General features: G+C 37.4%; 1 protein-coding gene across 1 annotated transcript in view; it reads right to left on the bottom strand.

Moving 5' to 3' along the window:
• Positions 1-20,234, bottom strand: part of LOC133618015 (excitatory amino acid transporter 5-like) — a 55,351-nt gene that overhangs the window by 20,522 nt on the left and 14,595 nt on the right. Inside the window, exons 2-5 of the mRNA XM_061978468.1 lie at positions 3,107-3,186; positions 2,827-3,042; positions 2,703-2,745; positions 2,312-2,543 (exon numbers count right to left, since the gene is read on the bottom strand). Of these exons, the coding sequence (XP_061834452.1) occupies positions 2,312-2,543; positions 2,703-2,745; positions 2,827-3,042; positions 3,107-3,186 (571 nt within the window). The remainder of the gene's footprint in view (positions 1-2,311; positions 2,544-2,702; positions 2,746-2,826; positions 3,043-3,106; positions 3,187-20,234) is intronic.

Genomic DNA, 20,234 nt, shown 5'->3' with positions numbered 1-20,234 from the left:
ATTGGGACACTTAGGACAACCACTGGAAAAAAGTATTAGGACACCTACACTGGACAAAACTATTGGGACACTTAGGACTACAACTTCACAAAAGTATTGGGACACTTAGGACTACAACTGGACAAAAGTATTGGGACACTTAGGACTACCACTGGACAAAAGTATTGGGACACTTAGGACTACAACTTGACAAAAGTATTGGGACACTTACGACTAAAACTGGGCAAAAGTATTGGGACACTTAGGACTGCCACTGGACAAAAGTATTGGGACACTTACACTGGCCAAAAGTATTGGGACACTTAGAACAACAACTTGACAAAAGTATTGGGACACTTAGGACTACAACTGGACAAAAGTATTGGGACACTTAGGACTACCACTGCACAAAAGTATTGGGACACCTACACTGGCCAAAAGTATTGGGACACTTAGGACTACAACTTGACAAAAGTATTGGGACACTTAGGACTACAACTGGACAAAAGTATTGGGACACTTAGGACTACCACTGGACAAAAGTATTGGTACACTTACACTGGCCAAAAGTATTGGGACACTTATGACTACAACTTGACAAAAGTATTGGGACACTTACAACTACAACTGGACAAAAGTATTGGGACACTTAGGACTACCACTGGACAAAAGTATTGGGACACTTACACTGGCCAAAAGTATTGGGACACTTAGGACTACAACTTCACAAAAGTATTGGGACACTTAGGACTACAACTGGACAAAAGTATTGGGACACTTAGGACTACCACTGGACAAAAGTATTGGGACACTTAGGACTACAACTTGACAAAAGTATTGGGACACTTACGACTAAAACTGGGCAAAAGTATTGGGACACTTAGGACTGCCACTGGACAAAAGTATTGGGACACTTACACTGGCCAAAAGTATTGGGACACTTAGAACAACAACTTGACAAAAGTATTGGGACACTTAGGACTACAACTGGACAAAAGTATTGGGACACTTAGGACTACCACTGCACAAAAGTATTGGGACACCTACACTGGCCAAAAGTATTGGGACACTTAGGACTACAACTTGACAAAAGTATTGGGACACTTAGGACTACAACTGGACAAAAGTATTGGGACACTTAGGACTACAACTGGACAAAAGTATTGGGACACTTAGGACTACAACTTGACAAAAGTATTGGGACACATAGGACTACCACTGGACAAAAGTATTGGTACACTTACACTGGCCAAAAGTATTGGGACACTTATGACTACAACTTGACAAAAGTATTGGGACACTTACAACTACAACTGGACAAAAGTATTGGGACACTTAGGACTACCACTGGACAAAAGTATTGGGACACTTACACTGGCCAAAAGTATTGGGACACTTAGAACAACAACTTGACAAAAGTATTGGGACACTTACACTGGACAAAAGTATTGAGACACTTAGGACTACAACTGGACAAAAGTATTGGGACACTTACACTGGCCAAAAGTATTGGGACACTTAGAACAACAACTTGACAAAAGTATTGGGACACTTAGGACTACAACTGGACAAAAGTATTGGGACACTTAGGACTACCACTGCACAAAAGTATTGGGACACCTACACTGGCCAAAACTATTGGGACACTTACGACTACAACTTGACAAAAGTATTGGGACACTTAGGACTACAACTGGACAAAAGTATTGGGACACATAGGACTACCACTGGACAAAAGTATTGGTACACTTACACTGGCCAAAAGTATTGGGACACTTAGGACTAAAACTTGACAAAAGTATTGGGACACTTACAACTACAACTGGCCAAAAGTATTGGGACACTTGGGACTATAACTTGACAAAAGTATTGGGACACTTAGGACTAGCACCTGCCAAATACGCGGGCCCGACCAATGCTGCTTGCAGCTTTAATTTTCCTTTGTAATCTCTGCCTACTGAGCCTATGGTGCTGTTTAGTTATTGTGGCTCAATTTGCCTTCATTTTTTTTATGTTAATGTATTATTATTTAATATATATTATTGTTTTAGTTGCTTATGAGATATTCCTGGCTCTGAATTTGCTCATTGCTATTTTTATGTTTTTGTGCATTATTTGTTTCCGTCGTCATTAAAGGAACTCATCAGTTACTTGAGTAGTTTTTTCACAACATACTTTTTACTTTTGCTCAAGTAAATATTTGGGTGACTACTCCTTACTTTTACTTGAGTAATAAATCTCTAAAGTAACAGTACGCTTACTTGAGTACAAATTTGCTTCCAGTACAACAATCATTGCGTGCTTAAGAAAAGAAGAAGAATGTAAACAATACCCATAGTGGCAGAGAAGATGACGATTCCCAGGACGTTCATCCCATCGCTGGTTCCTTCCCTGGTGCGAATCAGCACGTCGGGGGGCGGAGTCAGATCCAGGGAGAAGTTCTGGATGTCGCTTCCGTTGTCGTCCTGGATGCCGTAGATGAGCGCTCTCCTCGTGGTGGACTCGGACTGCGCCTGACCCAAGGCGGGCTTGTTCTGCACGATGTACTGGCTGCTGGTTCGATACTGCCGCAAAACAGAGCACCACAGACTTTCAGAACGTGATGGCGGACACGACGGGGGAGTCAGATGGAGGGCGTGATTGGCGGACATGGTGACGAGCAAGATGGCCAACGATGTGGGTCACACGATGCGGGACAAGATGGGCTTGTGTCAGTGAGTCACCTGTTGGAATGTGGCCTGGACCAGATTGGACGGGAACATGTTCCTGCAGAGATACAACGATGAGCTAAACACTTCGTGGCTCAGAACCAAGCAGGACTCGAGAGAGAGAGACGGACGGCCTCACCGGATCAGGTCCAGCAGAGCGTCGGCAGAACTCATGATGGGCTTCCCGCTGTCCTCAGAGTCCTCCTTCTGGGCGGCGCCACCCGGGTGGATGATGGACACCATGACGATGCCCACGATGACGGCCACAAAGGTGGTCCACAGGTAATAGGACACGGTGATGAGACCCAGTCGACTGGAGCACTTGGCGTCCAGCGCCGCCAGGCCCGACATCAAACTGGAAGAGGAACACGACAGAACTGGAAAAGGTTCCAAAGAAGAACAAAATGTTGGAATAGTACCTGGAGACGACCAGAGGCAGAATCAACATCTTCAGCATCCTCATCAGCAGCTCACCAGGGAACTGGAAATATTTGACTTCCTGTCGGGAGGCGGAAGGTTGTGAGAACATGAGCACCTCCGGGTGCTGCAACAAGCATGCATCAGAAGTCACCATCATTTTGATAGTAGGCTAATATAGACACTTACATCATGTGTTGCCTTCATTATAACACTTATATAAGACTTTTAAAGTCATTTTGATAGTAGGCTAATATAGACACTTACGTCATGTGTTGTCTTCATTATAACACTTATATAAGACTTTTAAAGTCATTTTGATAGTAGGCTAATATAGACACTTACATCATGTGTTGTCTTCATTATAACACTTATATAAGACTTTTAAAGTCATTTTGATAGTAGGCTAATATAGACACTTACGTCATGTGTTGTCTTCATTATAACACTTACATAAGACTTTTAAAGTCATTTTGATAGTAGGCTAATATAACTAATATAGACACTTACATCATGTGTTGTCTTCATTATAACACTTATATAAGACTTTTAAAATCATTTTGATAGTAGGCTAATATAACTAATATAGACACTTACGTCATGTGTTGTCTTCATTATAACATTTCTATAAGACTTTTAAAATCATTTTGATAGTAGGCTAATATAACTAATATAGACACTTACGTCATGTGTTGTCTTCATTATAACACTTAATATAAATAAGACTTTTAAAGTTATTTTGATAGTAGGCTAAAATAGCTACTATAGACACTTAAATCATGTGTTGCTTTCATTATAAGACTTATATAAGACTTTTAAAGTCATTTTGATAGTAGGCTAATATAGACACTTACATCATGTGTTGTCTTCATTATAACACTTATATGAGACTTTTAAAGTCATTTTGATAGTAGGCTAATATAGACACTTACATCATGTGTTGTCTTCATTATAACACTTATATAAGACTTTTAAAGTCATTTTGATAGTAGGCTAATATAGACACTTACATCATGTGTTGCCTTCATTATAAGACTTATATAAGACTTTTAAAGTCATTTTGATAGTAGGCTAATATAGACACTTACATCATGTGTTGCCTTCATTATAACACTTATATAAGACTTTTAAAGTCATTTTGATAGTAGGCTAATATAGACACTTACATCATGTGTTGTCTTCATTATAACACTTATATAAGACTTTTAAAGTCATTTTGATAGTAGGCTAATATAGACACTTACATCATGTGTTGTCTTCATTATAACGCTTATATAAGACTTTTAAAGTCATTTTGATAGTAGGCTAATATAGACACTTACATCATGTGTTGTCTTCATTATAACACTTATATAAGGCTTTTAAAGTCATTTTGATAGTAGGCTAATATAACTAATATAGACACTTACGTCATGTGTTGTCTTCATTATCACACTTATATAAGACTTTTAAAGTCATTTTGATAGTAGGCTAATATAGACACTTACATCATGTGTTGCCTTCATTATAACACTTATATAAGACTTTTAAAGTCATTTTGATAGTAGGCTAATATAGACACTTACATCATGTGTTGTCTTCATTATAACACTTATATAAGGCTTTTAAAGTCATTTTGATAGTAGGCTAATATAACTAATATAGACACTTACGTCATGTGTTGTCTTCATTATCACACTTATATAAGACTTTTAAAGTCATTTTGATAGTAGGCTAATATAGACACTTACATCATGTGTTGCCTTCATTATAACACTTATATAAGGCTTTTAAAGTCATTTTGATAGTAGGCTAATATAGACACTTACATCATGTGTTGTCTTCATTATAAGACTTATATAAGACTTTTAAAGTCATTTTGATAGTAGGCTAATATAGACACTTACATCATGTGTTGTCTTCATTATAACGCTTATATAAGACTTTTAAAGTCATTTTGATAGTAGGCTAATATAGACACTTACATCATGTGTTGTCTTCATTATAACACTTATATAAGATTTTTAAAGTCATTTTGTTAGTAGGCTAATATAGCTAATATAGACACTTACGTCATGTGTTGTCTTTATTATAACACTTAATATAAATAAGACTTTTAAAGTCATTTTGATAGTAGGCTAAAATAGCTAATATAGACACTTACATCATGTGTTGTCTTCATTATAACACTTATATAAGACTTTTAAAGTCATTTTGATAGTAGGCTAATATAGACACTTACATCATGTGTTGTCTTCATTATAACACTTATATAAGACTTTTAAAGTCATTTTGATAGTAGGCTAATATAGACACTTACATCATGTGTTGTCTTCATTATAACACTTATATAAGGCTTTTAACTTTTTGCAGCTCCAGACATATTTATATATTTTATTTTTCTTCTTTTCCTGGTCCCGGTCCCAAGCAGCCTGTGAGTACTTTATGTTGTGCTTTGTTTTTACCACTATTGTTTATTTTAACGTCTATTCACATTCCATCCTCCATTTTTACACGACAAAAGCAAATGAACCAACAAGTATAAATAAAGTCACCTTGAACATCATCAAGTCAGCAATGTGACATCATGGAGTCAACAATAGCATATCAAGTCAGCAATGTGACATCATCAACAATGTGACATCCTCATGTCAACACTATGACATCATTATCTTTATGTTTCCTACATTTTATGCTTACAATATGTTGCAAAATAATTGTTTGTATTCATGAATACTTTTAATACCAATCACTTGTTTTTCATTGTTTTAATGTTAGCGTATTGATCTGTGTTTGATGTAACTTGTGTTCTACCTGCTGCTACCTCTTGAAAAACACATTCTTAGCTTCAAAGGGATTTTCCTGATTAAATAAAGGTTCATAAATGTATAAATACACAATGTGACACCATGGAGTCATCAACAATGACACCAAGTCATTATGACATAATGGAAAGCTGTGACATCACCAAGTCAACACTATCACATCAAGTGATCACCAGTGTGATATCAACACCATGACATTATCAACTAGACAACCTGTGACATCACCAAGTCAACACTATCACATCAAGTCACCAGTGTGATATCAACACCATGACATTATCAACTAGACAATCAGTTTGGGAGCAAAGACCTAAGCCTGGCCCAGGCTCACTTTAAAAAGTCCTGAATCCAGACCACGCCCAAAATGTAGCCGCTTCTTCTTTATCCCATTTAGGACATTTCCCAAAAGTTAAAAAAAATAATTTGCAGAATGAAAGAAACAGAGTAGAGCTTCATGTCAGTAATCGTCTCTGTGGGTGCACACACATACTGGAGGTGTTAATATATGCTACCAAAGTAGACCTTATCTGGATCACACCCAAAATCTCATTATCCCATTTATGACATTTCTTAAAAGTTTCATGAAAATCGTCCAAACTAACTAACGGACCAACGGCAATGATTACATAACCTCCTGGCAGAAGTAGCAAGTCACCACCATGACATCAAGTCAACATGATGACATCATCAAGTCAACACTATGACATTAAGACAACACAATGACAACATTAATGTGACATCATCAAGTCAACACTATGACATCAATAATGTGACATCATCAAGACAACACTATGACATCAAGTCAACATGATGACAACAATGTGACATCATCAAGTCAACACTATGACATCAAGTCAACACAATGACATCAATAATGTGACATCATCAAGACAACACCATGACATCAAGTCAACATGATGACATCAACAATGTGACATCATCAAGTCAACATGATGACATCAAGACAACATCATCAACAATGTGACATCATCAAGTCAACATGATGACATCAAGACAACATCTTCAACAATGTGACATCATCAAGTCAACACTATGACATCAAGTCAACATGATGACATCAATAATGTGACATCATCAAGACAACACTATGACATCAAGTCAACATGATGACATCAACAATGTGACATCATCAAGTCAACACTATGACATCAATAATGTGAGATCATAAAGACAACACTATGACATCAAGTCAACATGATGACATCAACAATGTGACATCAAGTCAACACTATGACATCATCAAGACAACATCATCAACAATGTGACACCATCAAGACAATACTATGTCTTCAATCAAGTAAAAATTACAATGTCAACAATATGACATCAAGTCAACATGATGACATCAACAATGTGATGCAACCAAGACAGCATTATCAACAATGTGACATCATCAAGTCAACACAATGACATCATCAAGACAACACTATGACATCAAGTTAACATAGTGACAACAACAATGTGACATCATCAAGACAACACCATGACATCAAGTCAACATGATGACATCAACAACGTGACAACATCAAGACAACACTATGACATCAAGTTAACATGATTACATCAATATTGTGACATAATCAAGTCACCACTAGGACATCAAGTTAACATAATGACATCAATAATGTGACATCATCAAGTCACCACTATGACAACAACAATGTGACATCATCAAGACAACACCATAACATCAAGTTAACATAATGGCATCAATAATGTGACATCATCAAGTCAACACTATGACATCAAGTCAACATGATGACATCATCAAGACAACATCATCAACAATGTGCCACCATCAAGACAACACTATGTCTTCAAGTCAAGTAAAAATTACAATGTCAACAATATGACATCAAGTCAACATGATGACATCAACAATGTGATGCAACCAAGACAACATTATCAACAATGTGACGTCATCAAGACAACACTATGACATCAAGTTAACATGATGACAACAACAATGTGACATCATCAAGTCACCAGTGTGACGTCAATTTAACACGATGACAACAACAATGTGACATCGAGTCACCACTATGACATCAAGACAACATGATGACATCAACAATGTGACATCATCAAGTCACCATTGTGACGTTAAGTTAACATAGTGACAACAACAATGTGACAACATCAAGACAACACCATGACATCAAGTTAACATAATTACATCAATAATGTGACATCATCAAGTCACCACTATGACAACAACAATGTGACATCATCAAGACAACACTATGACATCAAGTTAAAATAATAACAATAATGTGACATCATCAAGTCACCACTATGACATCAAGACAACACAATGACATCAATAATGTGACATCATCAAGTTAACAATGTGACATCATCAAGTCAACACTATGACATCAAGACAACACAATGCCATCATCAAGACATAACTATGACATCAAAAATGTGACATCAAGTCACCACTATGACATCAAGTCAACATGACATCATCATCAATGCGACGTCAAGTCAACATGACGATATCAACAATGTGACGTCATCAAGACAACACTATGACTTCAAGACAACAACAATGACGTCATCAAGACAGCACTATGACATCAACAACGTGACGTCATCAAGACAACACTATGACTTCAAGACAACAACAATGACATCATCAAGACAGCACTATGACATCAATAATATGACATCATCAAGTCAACACTATGACTTCAAGACAACACAATGACATCATCAAGACAACACTATGACATCAAATCACCACTATGACATCAACACAATGACATCATCAAGACAACACTATGACATCAAGTCACCGCTATGACATCAACAATGTGACATCAAGTCACTATTATGCCATCAAGTCAACATGACGTCATCATCAATGTGACATCGAGTCAGCATGACGATATCAACAACATGATATCATCAAGACAACACTATGACTTCAAGACAACACAATGACATCATCAAGATAACACTATGACATCAATAATGTGACATCATCAAGTCAACACAATGACATCAACAATGTGACATCATCAAGTCACCACTATGCCGTCAAGTCAACATAATGACATCATCAAGTCAACCCTATGACATCATCATCATCAATGTGACATCAAGTCAACATGACGACATCAGCACTGTGACATCATCAGTGTTGGTGTCATAATGAACAGGAAGATTGGGAGCGGTCAAACGGTATTGGGGCTGACAACAAAATGTGTGCGTGGCGTCGGGCGGCACTGGAACAGATGTGACATGTTTCCGGGTCGGACGGTTCTGGTGACAGTTGGGCGGCAAATTGCTGATCCGACAGGATTTTGCCTTGTTGCAGTGTGACGCAGCAGCTGTTCCCCATCAGCTGGCGTGTTCTGCAGCCAGAAGCGGCGGCGCCGCTCGGTCCAAATCAATCTGGCGGCAGGCCAAGAGTGGGGGGGAAAAGCCGCTTTGCTTCCAGGTCCTAACTGCGTGCTTAAAGGAGGAATATTATTGGAGCTGGGAACGCTGAATGAAGATGAGGATCAACTTTATTGTACTTCAGACCTTTTTGTGTCAGAAATATCAAGTGCTTGCCCTGACAAATATTAACACAGAAAATATTCACATTTGACTTTTCACAGCCTGGAATATAATTGTGACATCATTGCTAGTCGGACAACAAAATACGAGAAATCATGCTGCGAGGCGCACAGTACTCTGGCTCACCCTGAAGTTGTCAAGACTTGGACTTTGGCGTGGTTTGTTCTCCCGTGGTGCAAATGAACATTTGGACCAGTCATGGCTTGAAGGTGAAGACATTATTTATTTTAACACTATAACTACAAAGAAAGGATCAAACAAAAGGCGCGCTCAAGGCGGATGTACAAACTTGACTAACGAAAACAGAAGACTTGCACGGGGGCAAAAAACTATGAACAACAAAAAACACTAACTGTGGCAATAATAAACAAAACTTACTTGGCATGGACATGAAGTGCGCAGAGGTGGACAGAGTGTGACAAGGGTAGGAATACGGGGATGTCGTCAGGACGAACAACAGAAAATGAATGAACTTAAATACTATGGACATGATTAGTGAAAGCAGGTGCGTGACTCAAAACGTGAAACAGGTGCGTGACGTGACAGTGGAAAACTAATGGTTGCTATGGTGACAAGAGTGCACAATGAGTCCAAACGTGGAACAGGTGCGTGACGTGACAGGTGAAACTAATGGTTGCTATGGTGACAAAACAAAACAAAAGTGCACAAAAAGTCCAAAATTTAAACCGAACATTACTAAAACAAAACATGATCACACAGACATGACAGAAGTGAGCTTTCACAATAAAATAACATAACGTATTATTATACTGCATGACTCCGACTGTCCAAATGTGTCTGTGTAACAAATGTAATATTTTGCAACATTTGGAGTGCCATTTTGTTACCCAATATGAAGAAGGCATGTCACAAAATAGACAGACTCAAACTATTTTTAGGATCCCGACGACAACAACAACAACAACAACAACAGGCAGATGAAGGGAATCCTTCACACATGCCATATAATATTGAAAGAATTGTGAAGATAACATTATAGTTTTATTGTAAAAAAAAATACCTAGAAAAAAGTATTTAACATTATTCTCCTTGAAAGAAATACAAGGTTTTTTTTTACATTTTCTGCTTTTAAGGAGAATTTGATATTTTTCGACATGTTTCATTCCATTGTTTCAATTAATAGCCCTTAATTGTTCATCTGTGCGTGTTCTTTTTCGTTGCTTGTTTCAAAATGATACAAATATTTACATAAAAACTAATTGTGCATTCACCGAAGTTAAAGTAGAAGGTTCAATTAATTGTGATTTTTGCCAAAATATTCCATCGCGACTGTCTGTGAGCCGCCTCTGAATTCCCCACCCAGAAATAATTCCTCAGCTATGTTACCCCTGTGTAACCACGTAATACTCCATGTCACTAGGTGGCAGCAGGTAGTTCATTGCTTTGTAAAAGTCGGAATGTGTCGGGTGAGACGAGGATGGTTTGTTGTGATCCCAAAGTGAACGAAAGGGAAAGGAAAGGGCAATGGCTTTGCAAAACAAAAGTCAAACTGAACTGGCTACAAAGTAAACAGAGACAGAATGCTGGACGACAGCAAAAACTTACGGCGTCCACAAAGTACATCCGTACGTGACATGACAACATACTTGCCAACGTTGAGACCTCCGATTTCGGGAGGGTGGGGGGTGGAGGCGTGGTCGGGGGTAGGGCAGGGCGTGGTTGAGGGCGTGGTTAAGAGGGGATGAGTATATTGACAGCTAGAATTCACCAAGTCAAGTATTTCATATATATATATATATATATATATATATATATATAAAATTTATTTTTTATTTTTATATATATATATATATATATATATATGTGTATTTTTTTTTTTTTTTTTTTTTTTTTTTATATATATATATATATATATATATATATATATATATATATATCTACATCCTGAAAATATGCAAACAAAACTGTGTTTAGATAAGTGATACTTCAAACTTGCATAAATAAATATTAAGGAATATAACATAACTTGGCTTCTGAGAGCTTCAAAATGTAATGAATAAAATGCTAAAGTTGTTGATAAACAAGCAATTATTTTAATAATTAAATATGGTCATTTTAAATGAATTATTATGATAATTTAAAATTAATTATTTCAAATATGTTTATTTTAATGTATAATTCTAATGCCTGGATGTAATAAGGAGTCAGAAAAAATACAAATAAAAATACAATTAATTTTGATGTTTTTAGCAAAATATAGTAAATTTTTTTTATTTTTTTTTAAATTAATAAATATATTTATTTTTAGGTAAGATAAACATAATAATACAATTTATCTCTAGTCTGGATGATTTAGTTCTTGTCACCCTGTTGTCCTCACTCAGGTGCGCATGGAGCTGGAGGGGGCGTGGCCTCCAGCTCCGGCTGAAAATCGGGAGATTTTCGGGAGAATATTTGTCCCGGGAGGTTTTCGGGAGAAGCGCTGAATTTCGGGAGTCTCCCGGAAAATTCGGGAGGGTTGGCAAGTATGCATGACAATCAACAATGTCCCCACAAAGAAGGATAGCAACAACGTAAATAGCCTTGCTTGCTAACACAAAGCAGGTGCGCCGAATAGCGCTCAAAAGAAGACATGAAACAGGAAGGGCCACCAAAATAAGAGCGCAAGACAAGAACTAAAGCATTACACACAGGAAAACACCAACAAACTCAAAATAAGGCACGACGACCTGGTGGAGTGAAATTTTTTAACGTTTTCTGTTGGTGGTGTGCCTCCGTATTTTTTTATGAAAAAAATGTGCCTTGCCTCAAAAAAGGTTGAAAAACACTGCCATAGACAGACCATCTAAAAAAAACCGGAATGGAATCTTACGTTTTTTTTACTGAATGGGACACCTAAAATGTACAAACCCCGTTTCCATATGAGTTGGGAAATTGTGTTAGATGTAAATATAAACGGAATACAACGATTTTCAAATCCATTTCATATCATTTTTGGTGATTTAACCCCCAATTCCAAGCCTTGATGCTGAGTGCCAAGCAGGGAGGTAATGGCTCCCATTTTTATAGTCTTTAATATGACCCGGCCGGGGTTTGAACTCACAACCTACCCATGTCAGGGCGGACACTCTAACCACCATCACATGTTATGTAGACCACAAGGAAGTGTTTTAATTTGAGAAAAAAATCATAATATGACCCCTTTAATGCGCATTGTAATCCAGTGCGCCTTTTGTATAAAAATAGACCTGAATAGACCCGCTCATCGGCAGTGCGCCTTATAATCCGGTGTGCCTTATGGTCCAGAAAATACGGTACTTTTCAGACGTGCTAAACAAAAATGCGATAAGTTGATTGGCAACACTAAATTGACCCTAGTGTGTGAATGTGAGTGTGAATGTTGTCTGTCTATCTGTGTTGGCCCTGCGATGAGTTGGCGACTTGTCCAGGGTGTACCCCGCCTTCCGCCCGATTGTAGCTGAGATAGGCTCCAGTGCCCCCCGCGACCCCAAAGGGAATAAGCGGTAGAAAATGGATGGATGGATGGATAAACAAAAATGCAAATTAGAACCCACAGAACAGTTTCAGCCTTGATAAATCACATTGAGTGTGCTGAACATTTATATTCGTCTCTCAGCTTCCCAGTTATGAGGGCGATCTGACGAACCGCATATATCCTGCATATATATATCCTTATTTTGCTCCTCTCTGACGAACCGCATATATTCTGCATATATATATATCCTTATTTTGCTCACTTCTGACGAACCGCATATATCCTGTATATATCAGTGTTTCCCACACATTCATTTATTTGTCGCGGCCCGCCACGAAAAAATTACGTCCGCCACAAATGGATTTTTCGGCTTTTGACTCGCTCGACCGCTCATAAAAGCAATGGGACTGTCTGTGAATGTTGCTTGTAGTTACACCTCCGGTGCAGTAGGTGGCAGTAGCCTACTATGCATTTTAACTCCGCCAATAGCACTTAATTCACCTGGTGGGCCAGAAGAAGAAGAAGAAGAAGAAGAAGAAGAAGAAGAAGGACGGACGGACGGACGGGATCAAAATACTCGCCGGCTACTTTTCATAATGATGGCGCTTCCTACGTTTCTACCTCAAACGTCCAAAAGCTGCTGAAAGCCTTGATCCAGGATGCCATGGGGAAAAAAACTTAAATGGTGCCTTTTGGCGACAGTTAGCAGCTTGGTGGCTCATAGCCGGCTAGCTAACGCTTGCTAGCGTGGTAGCATTGCTTCATTTTTACAGGTGTTATAGGTAGATAGGTTATAGCTGCATCGCTCGCGGCTCGTCATATATTTAACGTTAATCCGCCATTTCACCGAGCGTTTCACTGATGGTGAGCAGCCTGACGCTGCTTCATTAACACCGCCGCTGTTTGACTAAGGGACCGGGCAGACGCACGTAGTAACAGTCACGTGTTACAATACCGACGAGCTAACGTGTCCAGGTTATAACCCTGTTGTCAATAAACACACATGGATTGAAGCTAAATTGTCCACTGTCCACTGCAGCATGTGAATGCAATGAAAATAATAAAATCTGAGCCAACCAGCTGTTAAAATGTTGTCCAGGTTAATGTTTTGGCCATTAAAGGCCCTTCATTTCAAGATTTCAACTGTGATCGGGCTTTAAACAGGTGGCTGACCTGTTCAGATGAGTGTAACTGCTACTGGTCAAATAATGTGAAATAGCATTTCATTTTACATGTATGCAATGCCATTTAAATGTAATTATAGATAATAATAATAATAAATACTGTGTAGTGTTGTAAATAGTCAACGGGAAGGATTTTAGTAAGATATAAGCCATGAGCACTACACAGCCAGAAAAAAACCTAGGCAGGACAAGTACAAATATTGGGGCAAGTAGATTTGAGAAGTCGAGCAAGTAGAAAAAAAGCTTAACGTTGAACCCTGCATGTGTTGAGCTGCTGCCGCTTAAGGTTAGACGGCACTGTACATAGAGCGCTTCTGCTCGTTAGTAATAAATTCTAATGTTGGATGTTCACTCCTTCACACAGATGAGTATAGAAAAATATTTTCAATGGCCGAAAAGGGCTCGACTTGGAGAGGAGGTAGGCCTACAGTCCGGACCACAGGTGCGACCTGTTCAGCAGCAGCAGGAGGAGGAGGAGGTTGACTGACTGTGGCAGGACACCTCTGCCTCTGTTTCACTTCATGTTGCTGGTAAATAATATGGTTGTAGTAGTAGGCTAAAGTTCAATTATTTAGTATTCACTAATTAAAGGGGCAGAGCTTTAAGAGACATTTTAGCTTTTATATTTTATAAGATATATTTTTTGTAAGAACCACAATTAATAAATATATTTCAGTGAATCACTAATTGTTCAAATCTGTATATAAATATGTACATAAAATGTTGTAATTATATTCCAACTCCGCGTTCTTCTTGGTCATCGCCGCTGCCGCCGCCGCCACCCCGTGTTGGGAGAGTGGCCGTGCCAGCAACCTGAGAGTTCCTGGTTCGATCCCCAGCTTCGACCAACCTAGTCAAGTCCGTTGTGTCCTTGAGCAAGACACGTCACCCTTGCTCCTGATGGGTGGTGGTTAGCACCTTGCATGGTAGCTCCCGCCATCAGTGTGTGAATGTGTGTGTGAATGTGGAAATAGTGTCAAAGCGCTTTAAGTACCTTGAAGGTAGAAAAGCGCTATACAAGTATAACCCGTAACCCATTTTCATCCAATTATTGAACAACGTTTGTTTATGATTTCTTTGTTTAGTTGGTGATTACATGAAAGTTAAGTAAACAAGCCACCACTTAATCTAAGTAAATTAAACACTGGCCAATATGTTGACATTCATTTGACATCAATTTGATCATGTTAACTGATTTAGTGTCAATTTAATGACAACTTTAGGTGATCATTTAATGATTATTATTTTTTATGATACTCATTTTCTAATTACATTCACGCATTCGTTCATGGTTTTAAAAAATGACCAAGATTTCACAGCATTTAACACTACTAATTCTCAATAGAATAATGTATCAACATCTACTGAAATATATATAAATGTAAAAATAAACAGTCTACTTTAGCAATGTGATCAACATACAGTATACAAGTTTATATTGGGGTTTCTTATGGGGAAAGACGCTAATGTCTCTTTTTTATGTGTTAGCATATGAGCTAGCTAGTGTTGCGTTTTGGACCAGTTGTTCCTCCCAGGGAATTCAAGTCACAATTCGCTCCCAAGCTCTTTACGACACTTAAAGCTGAGTTGAAAAACCACCAGAGACAGAATAGGTATTTTGTTGTATATTTTCAAAGCTTTGCCAATATACATTTTGAGACCAGTCTAACCCTAGAACATTCTATTGCGCCTCCCAAAATGGTCTGTCTTCCCAACGCCAAAAACCCCTCTTTCCTTCCCCCTCCCTAGCCATAATACAAGCACAACGTCTCCCTAGTCATAATACATTCCAAAGAACTCAAGGTTAACACACACAGTTTACTTGCTGACAGAGCATCAAGAGAAGAAATGGAAAACACCAGCTGTTTTCAAATATGACTAAGAAATGAAAGAAGTACAACTTAAATTCGGATATATGTAAATATCTGCCTCCGACACTAGCTAGCCATTAGCGCGCTAACTTGCTTCTTGTTAGAATAATTTTGTGTAAATTATCACAACTTTTATGCTTAAAGGCCGTTGCTATAGTTATCATCAATTGTGCTGAAGTTGTACTTTTCTATCTGTGCAAAGGGACAACAAGTCGTCTCGTATCAGTGTTTGTGTCCAGACCCGGCCTGCTGACTGCCAAGGGCGAACATCGAGTGCCGTGACGCAGACAAAGCAGAGACGGGGCGATATCACAAGTGTCAGCACATTTCCATTTCTGAATAATCATACAAACCCTGTTTCCATATGAGTTGGGAAATTGTGTTAGATGTAAATATAAACGGAATACAATGATTTGCAAATAATGTTCAAGCCATATTCAGTTTAATATGCTACAAAGACAACATATTTGATGTTCAAACTCATAAACATTTTTTTTTTTTGCAAATAATCATTAACTTTAGAATTTGATGCCAGCAACACATGATAAAGAAGTTGGGAAAGGTGGCAATAAATACTGATAAAGTTGAGGAATGCTCATCAAACACTTATTTGGAACATCCCACAGGTGTGCAGGCTAATTGGGAACAGGTGGGTGCCATGATTGGGTATAAAAGTAGATTCCATGAAATTCTTAGTCTTTCACAAACAAGGATGGGGCGAGGGTCACCACTTTGTCAACAAATGCCTGAGCAAATTGTTGAACAGTTTAAGAAAAACCTTTCTCAAGCAGCTATTGCAAGGAATTTAGGGATTTCACCATCTACGCTCCGTAATATCATCAAAAGGTTCAGAAAATCTAGAGAAATCACTGCACGTAAGCAGCTAAGCCCGTGACCTTCCATCCCTCAGGCTGTACTGCATCAACAAGCCACATCAGTGTGTAAAGGATATCACCACATGGGCTCAGGAACACTTCAGAAACCCACTGTCAGTAACTACAGTTGGTCGCTACATCTGTAAGTGCAAGTTAAAACTCTCCTATGCAAGGCGAAAACCGTTTATCAACAACACCCAGAAACGCCGTCGGCTTCGCTGGGCCTGAGCTCATCTAAGATGGACTGATACAAAGTGGAAAAGTGTTCTGTGGTCTGACGAGTCCACATTTCAAATTGTTTTTGGAAACTGTGGACGTCGTGTCCTCCGGACCAAAGAGGAAAAGAACCATCCGGATTGTTATAGGCGCAAAGTGTAAAAGCCAGCATGTGTGATGGTATGGGGGTGTATTAGTGCCCAAGACATGGGTAACTTACACATCTGTGAAGGCGCCATTAATGCTGAAAGGTACATACAGGTTTTGGAGCAACATATGTTGCCATCCAAGCAACGTTACCATGGACGCCCCTGCTTATTTCAGCAAGCCAATGCCAATGCCAAGCCACGTGTTACATCAATGTGGCTTCATAGAGCGTAGGTTGGAACTGTAACTAAGAGTACAGCCCAATACGTCTCTCCTCATGAGTAAAATTGAACTCTGTCTCTGCATGATTCCTTGCTTCTTGTCTGTTTAATAGATGCCATCAGTGTTTGAACCTGACACTTTTCCATAATCCGAGTGTGGTTATTAAACACAGTTTTACGATATTTTCAATTTAACACGGTACTAATCGTCTGGAGTTTTACCACGGTTGATCAATAATATGGTTTATGGTCACTAAATGGCAGCTGGTGAAGGAAGACGGTACACCAGGTGATGGAGGACAGTGGTGGACGGAGGGGCCTCGTGGCGAGGGAGGCGGGGCCTAAAGGCGGCTAAAGAGCTTTTCTGGCAGGCATTAAGCAGCCGCAGCTTAGTTTGCTGTGTGAGAGCAGGATCAACGTTCACAAACATTTCCCGTGTGCAGCTCACACTTTTTCTCCGGATGGATGAGTGTCCACTTTTAACCACTTTTAGTTGATTAGCGAGGCATCCTCCTCCTCCTCCTCCTCCTCCTCCTCCTCCTCCTCCTCCTTTGCAGCCAATCGGAGGCGCGTGTAAACAATTAAAAAAATGGCCAACCCGATGACAAGAAGGTGAGACCATGTGACTCCGTTGACAAAAAGATGAAAGAGGAAATAGAAGCAACCTACTGACGTTGGAACATGCTTTATCAGTATCATGCGTCCAAAAGCTGTGCAATACAAAAAAATGTCCGTTTTAGCCAATAATCCTGACTTCATTTTGGTCATTTTTGTTTTGCAGTTTAAGGCAGTGGTTCTCTAACTTTTTTTGTCATCCCCCACTTTGGACAAGGGGGAGTTTTCAAGCCCCACCTGCCCCCATCGCCCCAACAGAGCGCTAATGCCAAGCTTTAACATTTTCAAATTGATTGAACATCAAGTTGTATACATTCAAACTCAATAACATAAAATAACATTAAGTTCAATAATAAATAAAATAACTGTGCAGCTGTGGTACAACTTGCATCAAGTTCAATAATAAATAAAATAACTTCCATCAAGTTCAATAATAAATAAAACAAGTGTTATAACTTGCATCAAGTTCAATAATAAATTTAAAAAAAAGTGTTATAACTTGCATCAAGTTCAATAATAAATCAAATAAGTGTCATAACTTGCATCAAATTCAATAATAAATAAAAAAAGTGTTATAACTTGCATCAAGTTCAATAATAAATCAAATAAGTGTTATAACTTGCATCAAGTTCAATAATAAATCAAAAAAAGTGTTATAACTTGCATCAACTTCAATAATATATCAAAAAAAGTGTTATAACTTGCATCACGTTCAGTAATAAATAAAAAAAAGTGTTATAACTTGCATCAAGTTCAATAATAAATACAAAAAAGTGTTATAACTTGCATCAAGTTCAATAATAAATCAAATAAAAGTGTTATAACTTGCATCAAGTTCAATAATAAATCAAATAACTTGCATCAAGTTCAATAATATATCAAAAAAAGTGTTATAACTTGCATCACGTTCAGTAATAAATAAAAAAAGTGTTATAACTTGCATCAAGTTCAATAATAAATAAAAAAAAGTGTTATAACTTGCATCACGTTCAATAATAATTCAAAAAAAGTGTTATAACTTGCATCAAGTTCAATAATAAATCAAATAAAAGTGTTATAACTTGCATCAAGTTCAATAATATATCAAATAACTTGCATCAAGTTCAATAATAAAAAAAAAAGTGTTATAACTTGCATCAAGTTCAATAATAAATCAAATAAGTGTTATAACTTGCATCAAATTCAATAATAAATAAAAAAAAGTGTTATAACTTGCATCAAGTTCAATAATAAATCAAAAAAAGTGTTATAACTTGCATCAAGTTCAATAATATATCAAAAAAAGTGTTATAACTTGCATCACGTTCAGTAATAAATAAAAAAAAGTGTTATAACTTGCATCAAGTTCAATAATAAATAAAAAAAAAAGTGTTATAACTTGCATCACGTTCAATAATAAATCAAAAAAAGTGTTATAACTTGCATCAAGTTCAATAATAAATCAAATAAAAGTGTTATAACTTGCATCAAGTTCAATAATAAATCAAATAACTTGCATCAAGTTCAATAATAAATAAATAAAAGTGTTATAACTTGCATCACGTTCAATAATAAATAAAAAAAAGTGTTATAACTTGCATCAAGTTCAATAATAAATTAAAAAAAGTGTTATAACTTGCATCAAGTTCAATAATAAATCAAATAAGTGTTATAACTTGCATCAAGTTCAATAATAAATCAAAAAAAGTGTTATAACTTGCATCAAGTTCAATAATATATCAAAAAAAGTGTTATAACTTGCATCACGTTCAGTAATAAATAAAAAAAAGTGTTATAACTTGCATCAAGTTCAATAATAAATAAAAAAAAAGTGTTATAACTTGCATCAAGTTCAATAATAAATCAAATAAAAGTGTTATAACTTGCATCAAGTTCCATAATAAATCAAATAACTTGCATCAAGTTCAATAATAAATCAAAAAAAGTGTTATAACTTGCATCAAGTTCAATAATAAATAAAACAAAAGTGTTATAACTTGCATCAAGTTCAAAAATAAATCAAAAAAAGTGTTATAACTTGCATCAAGTTCAATAATAAATCAAATAACTTGCATCAAGTTCAATAATAAATCAAATAAAAGTGCCACTTTGCAATCTTTGTAAAAAAAAAAAGGAGGAGCTATGCATTTGGCAAGACAGGGCAAGTGAC

This window comes from Nerophis lumbriciformis, linkage group LG18 (assembly GCF_033978685.3).
Source record: "Nerophis lumbriciformis linkage group LG18, RoL_Nlum_v2.1, whole genome shotgun sequence".
Taxonomy (NCBI): domain Eukaryota; kingdom Metazoa; phylum Chordata; class Actinopteri; order Syngnathiformes; family Syngnathidae; genus Nerophis; species Nerophis lumbriciformis.
Note: the sequence above shows the minus strand (reverse complement) of the source record. Positions and strands in the feature narration are given on the sequence as shown.